At 35.4% G+C, this 13481-nt stretch overlaps 1 protein-coding gene across 1 annotated transcript; it reads left to right on the plus strand.

The window, feature by feature from the left end:
• Positions 1–5950: 5950 nt before the first annotated feature.
• On the plus strand, positions 5951–7310 carry LOC113499545. Its single transcript, XM_026880060.1, has 3 exons — positions 5951–6055; positions 6180–6730; positions 6838–7310. Exons 2-3 carry the CDS (start codon positions 6206–6208, stop codon positions 7165–7167), a joined length of 855 nt encoding a protein of 284 aa, XP_026735861.1. The 5' UTR covers positions 5951–6055; positions 6180–6205; the 3' UTR covers positions 7168–7310.
• The last annotated feature ends 6171 nt before the right edge of the window (positions 7311–13481 follow it).

Below are 13481 nucleotides of genomic sequence, written 5' to 3' on the forward strand. Positions count from 1 at the left end.
CACAAACAGACACACACGTGTCAACGTTAAACTCGTGAAAAGCAATAAAAACGAGAGCAATTTTTGCGTTGGAGGTCAAAAAGAGCTTTATAATTTTAGATTCAAATGTTGGATATAGATCCTTATTTTAACATTATCACTCTCTCCGGCTATTAATAGAAGAATAAGGGATGAATGAAAATCTAAATCCAGTTTCAATGATTCTGACTTATTTTAGCATTTAAAATAAACCCACAGCCACAGTGTGTGTCAAATTGTTTTCTAGATTTAGACGAGTTTAGCTCGACGCCCACTTTTGGACTAAAAGCTTACAAGGTCTAACTGATATCTATAATTATTCAGCGTTAACGATTCTTGCTTTACTCTCTGCCGTAGTTTTGCCATCTCGTGTTCCTTTGTTTTACCTTGCGATTCTCTGAAGAAATTATGTCCGATAAACAAAAAAAAACCTGCGTTTAATATATTTTAAAGACATATTTTCCATTATACTTCAACCCACTTAAAAAAGACGGCGATTTTCGGTATTTTACTTACAGTTTTAAACCAGAAAATGCAAGGTAAGTTCACGTGACATTCCTATGACTGAACGAGAACCAACGGGGGAATTACGTGAAGAATCAAAAGCGTGGATAAATTCTATTCTAGTTTCACGTCAAATACCTCTGTGAAATCCAGATTTCCCTAAAGACGAGAGGTTAAAGGCAGTTCGAATAAAACTAAAAAACTTGGATGGTGCCAATCGGAAAGGTGAACTTTACCTTTTTGGCTGAAATTTAGTTTAAATCGGATTGGATTTGGGCGACTGGTATACGTTCAATTTATTTGAAAGATACTTTGATAATACGCTTGTGTTTTTTCATATGGTGAAATATATTGTATTGAACAGTATTTAGTGGGTCAGTATAAGAAAGGAGGTTTGTAATGCTTCCATAGCGAAAACAATTGAACCAATGGTAAACTAGAAAGCTGAAATGCGAAGCTACATACGATTTAAAGCTACGCTGTTAGATTTTATTTCTGGATGCGGTCTTTTTTTATTTTATGATGAAAAATCACATGCGCTTGAACACCAAAAGAAATAATCGGTACCAAAAATAAAAATCTTAATTTTTTTATTTATTTAATGACCGTCATAGTGACAGATCAAAAAATCCCTTTCCTTTTCTTTTCCTCTTCTATTTATGGAAATGTGACGCGACAAGTATTTATCATCCAACCTAACAAAACACAACAACAGACAAAAAATATAACTGTAAAAGGTCGCCTTTGACTCTACCTTTGTGGAGTCCTGCATTTAGATATAACCTTTCTTTAGCCAACCGGACGCTGGAAGTGCCCTCGGGGTGCAAATCAAGGGATTTCAAAGGAATGCGTTTATTTACAAACTAACCATGCCTACGGCTAGCTAGGAAAGAAGGTTTCAGTTGTCTAAGATGAAAGACCAATGCTCGCCTCATTTGTCTTGGTGCGGGCATCAATATTGTGGCCAGTATTTTATTTGTAGGATACTTTGCTAGATTGGATGAAGTATTCGGGAATGATAGATTGATTATAAGTTTTAATGTATAGTTTTAAAGGTAAGTTAACAGTTTCTAAACCCGAAAATGAAAAAGTAAATAATAAAGCATTCTTGGAATGTCTCTACCTACTTATAAAATGTCTAGAAGTTTAAAAATGGTGCTTGTTGTATAACCAACTTGATTTCTTCCAAAAATACACAAAAAAAGCAACAACGATTAAAATAAAATATAACCAAAGCAAAACAGAACAACTTGAGTAGAAAAAAAAAATATGTTAGCAAAAAGCTTTTTACACCAGATTGCGCAATAAAGAAAGATTCCGGCCTTCCATTACAATACAAATATCTGTCGTTTGGCGAACCCTACACAAGCGTAGCTACAAGATTACTGGGAACCTTCACTTCGGGTAATGGAGCGACCGTTTAAAAAGCCCCACCGACACTTTTAGAAGGATTAATGGAACGCCTCAGAATAGCTAAGTGGTTTATGAAAAATCTATTTATATTTAACGTTTGTTGGGAGATTTTAAGAGTACAATTCTTTCCCATTATCAGGAGTTTGGTGTAGGGATGAACGGGTAAGTTAGAGAAGATTTTTTTGGGTTAAATACTGGAGGGTAAAAACGGAACTTACTTACTTAAACTCCACTGGATGGTCGACTGTCCAACCGTCTGTTAGCCTACATCTTATGTACCATTATAGCGCGACTATAAATTGACCATGATGACCACGGCTTCATATACAGTTTCCATGTTTCTGAAGGCACATGAAATGTAAGTCCTGCCTCTGATCTCTCCCCGGTCCTGTCTGATTGCCGTTTAAGGCACAGGCAAGGCAAGCAGGGCAGGCAAGGCACGCTCTCTATTAAGAATAGAGAGTGTACCTGTATTGGCGTACACGCTTGTACACTATATGTCTCACGCAAATGGCTGGTGTCTTGCGACATGAGCCGCTATGGCCATTATAAAGTCATTTTTGAAGTAAAATTTGGTTAGGATATTTTACAATCCCGCTGAAAATATTAAGTAGCGCTGTATCGAAATATAAACAGTACTCTCGGATCCCGAACCAAAACTTTTACCATATTTCATACGTAGTTTATCCACAAACTATAGAAATTTACGAGTTTTCAAACAAGCTATCGATAGAGATCTAGTCTGAAAACTAGTAAAAAAGCTGTGAAACTATTTCGTTGTTTTATACTGCTAATTTTAAAGGAACTATGAAAGCTGGCTGGTTTGATAACATACCACATTTTTTTTTAAATTAATTGAATGTTGGGGTATGCTGCAAATATTTCTAGTCGTTATTAAGTACATAATAATTGAGCATAGGAATCTTATTTGTACGTCAGATGCAATTTTAAAAAACAAACAAACATTTGGGTGAAATCTCCTGTGACGTAACTTATCTGTACACTTTTTACTGACAAGTGACGTCATAAGTCCCACTTCGTTTCACATGTTTTATGCGATTATTTTAGTATTTTTATTTGATTAAATTTTTTTATAAAACACTTTTTTTAATTCTAATTGGATTTTTTTAGTTAATTACTCTATTGCTGTCTACCAACCCCAATAATGCATTTCTGTCTCCATATTTTCATGGGCATATTTCATAACTAGTTTAAGCCTACGGCTTCGCTCGTGTGGAAGTCGGTTATAGCTGAGTCAATTGGATTGGATATTGACATGAGCGTCACTAATATACTGCAACGGTATTAGTCACTCTAGGTTGGAACTTCATTACTGAACTGCTAGCTGGCTATCGGTGTACTAGATGGCGTTGACGTAGTGAGATTTTGTGATTTTTTATATTTTCTTTTGTATTTTTTTATTTGAAATGTCTTTTGTTTTACTTGTGATATTTCATTCACATTTATCACATTAAGAAGGGATTGTAATTATAGTCTTTTGACATTGAAAACAGTTTAATAATAAGACATATTAAGATGATTTTTATACCGATTTTTGTAAACAAAGTATTTTATGTACCTACCAGTTTTAAAGACTAAACAATTTGAACTATAGAATTAAATATAACACCAGAAACGCAAACAACATATCAATCGAAACAAAAACTCGAAATTAAGAATTAGATTTTATTAAAACCAAAACTCTTGCAATATGAAAGTTGTTTAATAAAGTTGTGAGAGTTCAAATATAAGGAGAAGTTGTTCAGATAAGTAAATATGGAGTACGATAATATGTTTGTCTTAGGACCAACAGAAACAGGATCCAATTGGACTTTAGAAGACGAAGTTTTGGTATTAAGATGTGGAAGTATTTGTGGTTTCTCAAAACTATGAACGTTTGCATAAAGATCTTTAAAGGGTACGTCTGGAATTTTTTTGCAATTACAGTAAGGATAGTTGCTGCTGTAGTAATAAGATTCAAATTTGGTTGAAAAAAATTAATTTCGCAATAATGAATTTAATCCTTGTACGGCCAGCTTCTACAAACATTCAGGTCACTTGCCAAGCAAAATCTTGTACTACGCGGGGATCCTGAAACACTCGGATATGCGTGCATTCAGTTAAATATTATTTATAGTGCTTATCTAGGTCAGGACTAAGAGCCCGATATTACTGCGGCAAAAACTATGGTAAATGTCTACACAACGTTTTCTCCTAGTCACATTACTTGCTTATATAAAAATGTGGCATCTAATAATCGGAATGATTGGTGAATAACTCAATCTAAAATACTTATTGAATTGGAAGTCACAAAATAAATGTATTTTGTAATTTCTTAGCCTTTGGTACTTATGCCAAATCAAAATCTGTTTTTCTATCTAGCCTACTGTGTCCCACATCTGACACCACCGCTGACGTGACCCGCCCAATCCCATTTTAACCAGGCAGCCTTTTTGCCAACGTCTATAATTCCAGGTTTGGAACGCCGCACGGTGTTCTTGTATCTATTACCAACAATGCGTCAATAGCTCTTTGGAAAACTCCAATTCGGAACTTATGGGAGTCGGTCAACGAACAAGTCTGAGAACCATAGGTTAGAATGGGCAGGATACACATATCAATGAGCTTCCACTTATGGGAGATGGGCAGATTCAATTTTCAAATAAGGTAGTGCTTTTCGATACTAAATACATTTTTTTTGTAAGTATAAACCTTATGCAGGTACATTATCAATTTATTGAAATACTCTGCATTAGTTTACACACTTGAATTTGAAAATTGTCTGGACTTTAAAAGAGACTGCGACCCCTGAGTTTGTTTCGACATTTCTTCTTAGGGGAGTCAGCTAGGAAATGTCGGCTCCATCGTTCTGAAAAAAGACATGTAAAAGTGATAAAATATCCTATTTGCAGAATAAATAATTTAATTTCATTGCATTTCATTTCATTTCATTGACAGCATAATCAATTGCACAGTAGGGTTAAAAGATCGCTTTACAAGTCGCTATTCAGGCAAAGACACTAAATGTATATTTAAGATAGATCTTTCATTTCCATTCCAAATTATCTCATTCAAGATAAAACTAAGAAATACTCCGAAGAGAGTTAAACAAAGAATGAAATTTGATACGAATAATAAAACAAAGGATTGCAGGTGTAAAATATTTATTTGTAAACTTTATAATGAAATAGTCTAACGGCTTGGAGCGAGCTACGTTATAGACAGAGATAGCCGAGTTTATGAAAATAAGTGGAAACAGACGAGGGATACACCGGGTGATGGGTACCGAGTTATTGTCTCAAGTCTAGTATACATATATTCTGGAAGATAACTCGTGGACGCGGATAGTCTTGATAGATATTTTTTGTGGTGGTTGTGTGGTTGACTTAAAGCCCAAGGATAAAAGCCAGTTAATAAAAGTTTACGTTTATCAAAAGTTTTATATTATTGCTTCTACCAAATGGCTCGAGTCTTGGAAAAAGTATATTTGTGAGGCTGTTTTAAGATTATTCAAGCCAGCTATTTATACTTTTTAATCAACAATATAACAGACTCAATAATAGAAAATAAAAAATATTTCACACCAAATTAATACACCGTGGATAGTTTTAATAATACCTGGATGCTAATAAAACCTCGGCGTAACTATTTTTATAGTTCAGCTATTTTGTTCATTTAAATTAAAACATTTCTAAAAAATACCTAAAAAATTACTATACTGTGAAATGGATAACCCAATTTATAATAGATATTTGCTTTTCATATCCAAATCTATATATATAAAAATCAATGCCACTTTTCGTTGTAATTCCATAACTCAAGAACGGGCTCACCTATCCAAACCAAATGCTTAGGATTTGGTCGGCATATTTAGTAGATGGTTTATGTGAAGTTTGCACAAAATCGGTCGAGCGGTTCCTCATTTGTCACATTTTTTGTAATAAATGAATTCAATAGAAACTTTTTTCACAGAAACTTTTTTGAAGTTTTGTTGACAGGACAAGCACGTTGTTATGTCATTCATGCCGTCAATTCATTTTGGACGTGGTTTGATTAAATCATATTATCAGCGATAAATTTCTTTTCACATAATTGCATTTGCAGTGCATTCATACAAACGGTGAGTCCTGAATTTATGTATACTTTTCTAAGTTGCCGTATATGATTTCACATGGCATCATATGCGACAGCTTCTTGGGAATTTGTTTTTTTTTTTGTTCTAATTTTTTTTTTCGATTTTTAAGCGAAAACATATGTGCATACGGGAAAAATGCCACCAGCCAGACGAGCAAATATAGGTCGGCGAACGCGTAATGCAAATGATGTGGCATTACTAAGACGATCACAGACTGCAGATGAACGCGCACAAGCTAATGCATCGCAGCGTGAACGTAATGCACGCAATAGATTTGTTAACCCAGTACCTGTACTGAATCTTGCACGGCCATCACGAATACGTCGTGCTGTTTTGGCTGAAATGATGCGTGCTGCTTTTAATTACAACAGTCAGATTGATTATAGTATGTATGGATACATTGGAATGATGGACGCAATATGTCCACATTGTGATGCGGCTAACTTTCGAGGTGAAACACCCGGCATGTGTTGTGCTAATGGCAAAGTGAGATTGCCAGCATTAGAAACTCCACCCGAACCATTGTATTCATTTATTTTTGGGACATCGCAAGCGTCGAAGCACTTTCTGAGTCATATTCAACAATACAATTCGGCATTTCAAATGACTTCTTTTGGTGCAACTAAAATTATTAGAGATAATTTTATGCCGACGTTTAAGGTAAATACTTCAACAGGATTATTCCATGTTTGTATCAATCTGAAGCATAAAGTATATTTAAAAAAAAACTGATATAAGATTTACCTAAAATTGTATACATGTTACAGATTCAGGGCCAGATTTATCATCAAGCTGGTTCGTTATTGCCATACCCCGACGCTGATCATCAATTTTTGCAAATTTATTTTATTGGTGATGAAAATCGTGAATTGGATCAACGTTGTGCAATTGTTTCGAATACAAGACGAGAAATTATTCGTGAGCTACAAAGGTTTTTCCATCAGCATAACGCATTAGTTCAATTGTTTAAAATTGCTCTCGATCGTATGCCAACTGATAATCGCAAAATCGTAATAAGAGCTGATAGAACACCTTTTGGAGAGCATGCAAGGCGATTTAATGCCTTTAAGGTCAAACACTTCACGTTTGTGGTGTGAATTTGGAGGAACATTGTTTTTCACATGGCCAGTTATATGTTGCCTGTTCCAGAGTCGGTACCCCCAGCCGTTTGTTTATTTATGCTCAAAATGGAAAAACAAAAAATATTGTTTATCCAAATGTTTTGGATTAAGTGTGTTGTAAATAGCTAGCAATTGATTTCGATTTTAAATAAAATATTTTTTTGATTAAATAAATGAATTTGATGTTCCGATTTGTTTATTTTATTTCACTTTATACGTAGCGAAGCACGTACCGGGCCGCTAGTATTTGTATAAATTAAAAAGGGACAAAACTGCAGCGTGAATAAATAAATTAAAAAACTGAATTCAAACAACGAAAAAATGCCACGTATAATAGGCCTTTTTTTGTTTTCAACTCTTACACCTTCAACTCACGCTGAGAGAGGCTGACCAAAAACAACCCAGGCTAGTTCCACTGCCGAAGCCAGAATCAAGGGATCGCTCATTAATGCCCTTCACGACTCTGGCTGGCTTTAATCCAGTCGGCAGTCGCGTCAGCTCATGGTTCAGGACTCCAGTTGGGTCCAAAACTTGGCCTACCCCCATAAATACACGTGAATAATAAATACTGTTCTCACATTCACAACTGCCGCAGTGTCACTTCAAAAGCAGGTCCTTCCACCAAGACCTTATAATCCCATAATCCTTTAATCAGCTCCCGTTGCATCTTCAGCCTAATGTTAGCGAGCGTCGCGTTTCGTTGAAGCGCGAAATGGGACGAACAAGTTGTTAGCAGTCTGTCTTCTAACAAAAAGACTACGTCTCGTAACTTTGCGAACTACCCTCTCGCTTGCTTAAAGTATAAAATTGTTTTTCATATTATTTCCCATCGCGTTTTGTTGAGTTTCCAGTTTGTTATAAAGTTTCGAAGACGTAATGCTGTGAGTAAGATTAGCCTGGACCGTTGAAGCTTTGATGCTGGGGTAAGCATTTTAATGTGTATATTAAAGTTATGGTCGTGGCATGAGAGGAGAGTTGTCTGAAAATAGCAAACTGCATGCAGTATTTTGGCCGATATTCGCAGTATTCACTTGTTTCAGTAGCTTGCTCATAACAGTAGGAATGTTCGGACTTAAAGTTTTGAGAATTTATATTAAAAGCTTGAAAATACCTAATTGTTGATTGTGAAATAATTAGACTGTCGGGAGTGGTCGTGTTTAATTGCGGAAATGAAAAATGTCGGAATTGCGAAGTAGACGATTTAGATGAAGTATGTCTACTTTCGATCGGGAAAGAAGTGGGATTATGAATCTAAGAGACGTTTCACAATTGAGTATTTATTTATTTACACTTCTTTTATGTAAAAAATGTACAATGACGTTAATGCTTTAGGCATTCTCTACCAGTCAACCAAAATGTGATGTAGAGATATCAAGAGTGTTCTGTTATTCTGACTTAAAAAACGACACACCATATCTTTGACAAACATCCAAAACATTTGACCAACATTTGTCAACCACACAAATGTTTGTTCCAAACGAAAATAGCACAAGCACAGTTGGCCAACCTACAACCGAAAGCGTTTAACACAAGTATATACCAATACACAACCAAAAGTTGAACATAACAATAACAATTAAACAACTGTACTTCGTTGAGTCGAGTTCTAGATTTGCAATCGATAGTTACGAACTAGTTGCCCACTGGTCCGTGTTATTCTCAAACAGCTGAGTTTAATGTGTTAAGTTTTCATTTATGTACATTTTTTTCATAACCTCTTGAGTGCGTTTGAAATATTGGGCGATACGTTTAAAGAGAAGAGAAGATAGTGAGTTGATTTTTTGTAACTGCTTTGGCGCAAGGGAATTGGCAGCCTTTCTTAAAAAACCATACACGCGAATTCAAATAAAAAAACTACTGAGCTAATCTTGGTATTTTCTATGGGACAAAATAACAGCTATTTTATGTTAAATAAAAAGAGAAAAAAGAAAAAAGTCAAAAGATTTGAGGGAACAAACGTAATGAAAAGGCGACTGACGAAAGACTGATATATTTCAGTGGTATATTCGATTTGGTAATCTTTATAGTTGTGTCACATTTTTTTAAGCGGGTATTCGTAAGACGGGTTTTTAAACACAGAAACACTCCAAGATGGTTTATCTTTTTAACTCCGGACGCAAAAACGGGGTGTTAATATTAGTTCGACGTGTCTTTCTGCCTGTAGGTCTGTCGGATTGTGCGATTTCAATTTATTTCGTTTTACATAAAAGGTGAATTTTGTGCAATTGTTCTAAGACATGTTAGTTAAAAATCGGTCGAGCCATAAAGTTTTACTCTTGGCAATTTTTCGAATCGGACTTTTTTAAGTAGTTAAGTAAAAAACAATTGAATCTAGTCGCGTGACGCGTCATTTAATACGAAACAAAACTGCTTTTCATCCCGTTAGTACTAAATCTATACTAATATATAAAGCTGGAGAGTTTGTTTGTTTGAACGCGCTAATTTCAGGAACTACTGGTCCAAATTGAATAATTATTTTTGTGTTGAATAGACCATTCACCGAGGAAGGCTTTAACCCACTACCGACTAGTATGAGCGAAGATAGGAACATTGGAAAATGTGAACAAACAGGGCAGGTATAAATCATAACATATATCTTCTACCCACGGGAACGAAGTCGCGGACAACAGCTAGTATTATATATACTAATATGTATGTTATGAAATGCCTCTATACGCAAATGCTAACATAGTTTGTAGAATAATTAAGTCAGGATTATACAATTGACGATTAATTACGATTAAAATAACAAAATAATATTGAAGCTATTGTTTCGCGATAGAGTGACAATGCTTCTTCGAGAATTGAAACAAAAAACGTAAATTAATATTTAAAGAGCCTTGAAACTTATTCATTTTAGTTTCTGTGGGCAGTGTATTTTTTTTCAAGAGTCTGAATGACATACTTTGTATGGATAACCGATTGCAATTTGTTATTTACAACATCTTAAAAGTTTCACGTCTATTAATTCTAGAAGCATTGGTGCACTTTTAAATTCCCTCCAAAAAAGAAGATTTGTATTTACGTTCTCATATTTTTTTGTAAAGTTTTCAGATTCCTTTTAGGTTCCATACCCAAAGGTTAAAAAGGAACCCGATGTATTGCTGAGACACGACGTCATCCGCTTGCCCGTCTATCCCGTCTATTCGTCTATCTGTCTGACATCAGGTTGTTTGTCATGAACCGTGAAGAACTGTTTAAATTTTGACAGTAATTTTTGTCACAGACGATATAACTCAGTTGCCACTACAAAAAAATAAATACCGAAGTTAATCGACGTTTGTTAGGGTCACAAATTTTGGGTGGCAAATTGTGGTGACCACCGTCAAATTTATTTGTCTCCCAACCTATTTATAGCTTTTGAGATTTTTTGTACTAAATTTTCAGCGTAGCTGACCTACTTTTAAGTAAGTTTTCTTTAATGTATGTGTCATCAAATAGAACGTGATCACCAAACCTAGTGTAAGTATCTAGTAACACTCTTATCCTAAAAATTTCAAGTAAAAAATAATATTTCTTTTATTAAGTATATTATTAATAATAAGGGTTTAATTTATGTAAATAATATCTATAAGTATATTAATCAGTTACCTAGTAGTCATAATACAAGCTTTGCTTAGTTTGAGACTAGATGGCGTTGTGTAAAATGTTGTGTATCCTAAACCTCTCATACCATGGTCTCCCTACAGCGAACAGGTACTCGTTAATTGAGGTTGCTAATATGTGGCAGCTACGTAAACGGATATTGCACTCTCAATCACACTCGGATTAAGTTTTGAATATCATATCAAGGCTGGGGTAGGTTAATCAGAAATTATATACTCGGGTTTTGATGCTTTCGTTTGAAATGTTTGTGTGTTGTTATTGAGTAAGGTTTGTATTATTGTAAAGAGTTTTAGGTCGTTTTTAAGAACAACTTGTCAAGTATTTTAGGTTTCTGTACCCAAAGGGTAAAAACGGAAATTTCTGGCTAACGCTCCATTCGCGTGTCTTTCAGACTGTATTTCATGAAATGTTATAGCTAAACAGTTGAAACTTTCACAAGTATTTGATAAAAATATTATCGAAATCAAGAAACTAGTTACAAGGCAGTGAAACGTTTGGACAAAGCGACTTCAAGTACTGGGTGGTATTCCTTGATTTATTATAACTACAGATGATATACGGGAGTTGCAATAATAGGCACGTGTGACGGTCTTGTCCCATTGATAAACCTACAAAAAGAGAGTTTGTTTAATGTGCATTTGTGTATCAATCTTAAAAGTGCTCGTAGCTACAGCGGGTGGTTCCGTAAACATTAAACGCTAAGAATAGCCAGACTTGAAACAAGAATACCAACGCAGAATGCTTGACCTCCGGGAATTGAACCCGCTACACTTCTCTCACAGTGATTCACAGTGATTGGCGTGTTTAATACATGAGTTGGTTCTGTAGGTATCAGTCTTATGTAACTACCTATGTAACATGGCATTAGCTTCAGCATAGAAGTTGTCAAGTGAATGAAACAATTTAACAGAGCAAAGCCTATCGATTCTTTCATTGTCAGGTCTATGGCTTCTTCTAACCATTTGTTGATCTATAAATTCAGTGCAAAACACCATCTCACTAGGTTCGTAGGACCCAGGAGTTACCGGGTAAGCGACTAAGGTATCCGGCCCAATCCTATTTTAAGCAGACAGTTTCCAAACCAATGCCGGCGATTTGAGATTTGAGATACTGTTCCGAGTCAGGTCTGACAGTATACCCCTAAGCTACTGAACTTCATGTTTGACTTGATTTTCATTTACAGTTTGAAAACTAAATCTGTGTGTCAAATATATTATGTTGCCATTATATCAATAAATGAGTTCGAAAATTCGTTGTTATCAACCTCATTAGTTGATCAACACCTCGAATCACGATAACCAAACACTTTGCCAATCTCACATCGTAAAATGAATATATTTAATCAATATTAGTACAAAGTTATCCATGTATGACAGCCTTAACGCTAAATAAGATAGACACTAATACAAAAGTCCCGATAAATTCAACGAGGAATTTAACTAAATTTAGACCAGTGACATGCAATCTTAATTGCTGCGAGCGATGTTACTCCAATTTACAAGCCTTCGACTGGGGTTTGATTCTAAGCCAACGTAATTTAAGCCCTAATGAAGCTAAGTACAGTTGATTTTCGCTTGAACATCGCACGGTTATACGACATAAGGGCAGTGCCACAGTGGTAATGAAGTAGGTTATTTCAGGCGATTATTAATTATGGGTGATCGAATAATTGTGCGGTTTGTGCCTGATGTGGGGTTCGGAAACGTGTCTGTTCAATTTTATTAGTTGTATTGTTTCTGGTTATTTGAGAATTCGAAGTAAGAACTAATTTGCGTTAGCTCCGTGGCCTCAAAGGGTTAATTATCGAATTGGTATTTGTTACAGGTATAGGTATTTAACTTGGATCATTTTGATGCGAGTTTTGCTTTAAGTTCTGTGAAACATGTAACAATATGTGTAATGTTTTAGAAATTTATCCCTTTTTTTACTGAATGAGCAACTAAATTCACACATTTCTTGCTTTACATCATACTAATTAACTTACGTTGGCAGTGTAAAAATCCCTTCTTCAAATTTCCATGACGCCACGACCACCACGCCAAACCAGCTGTGCGCGACGAATTATCGGTTCGGACCCCACTTAACATTTGAGTGACTCACGAATGCTTGTTCTAAGTTTGCGTGTTTTGTGAATGTGCATATAACTTGAATTCTTGACACCCACGCGACGCAAAAATCAAATATCTTAAAGCAGGTTAAATTAAAACAGCTCCAAGCAAATAAACAAAGCTACAATCCGCCTTTCATACACAAATCAATTTACACAACTTACCCGCTATCCGCTCCGCTTATCACCATCCACCACCTTTCCCGACAATTTAATTTCTCCCCATGCTAATAGACCCCGGTCTCCAGCCAGCAGGCAATTTCGCAAGACGTTTCAGTTACTGATGACATTACTAGGTAGTGAAGGTACTATACCTACTGTCTTTAGTCTTAAGTGCTGTTTATAAGACAGAATTTGTGACTGTACTGAATAGTCCATTTGTTGAGGTACTTAACCTAAATGAGAGTACAGATAACCAGAATTTGGAATAAAAACAAAGAATTAGGTTTATAAAAATCAGAGTAAAGATACAAATTATTAACTCGTAGTAGCATCTTGGTGTGTCTATACAATCACGTTAAATAAAGAATCGAATATCTTCGAATTGATAATATTCGCGGTAGCGGGGTCCCGAATA

Source organism: Trichoplusia ni, chromosome 12 (assembly GCF_003590095.1).
Source record: "Trichoplusia ni isolate ovarian cell line Hi5 chromosome 12, tn1, whole genome shotgun sequence".
NCBI classification, from domain to species: Eukaryota; Metazoa; Arthropoda; class Insecta; order Lepidoptera; family Noctuidae; genus Trichoplusia; species Trichoplusia ni.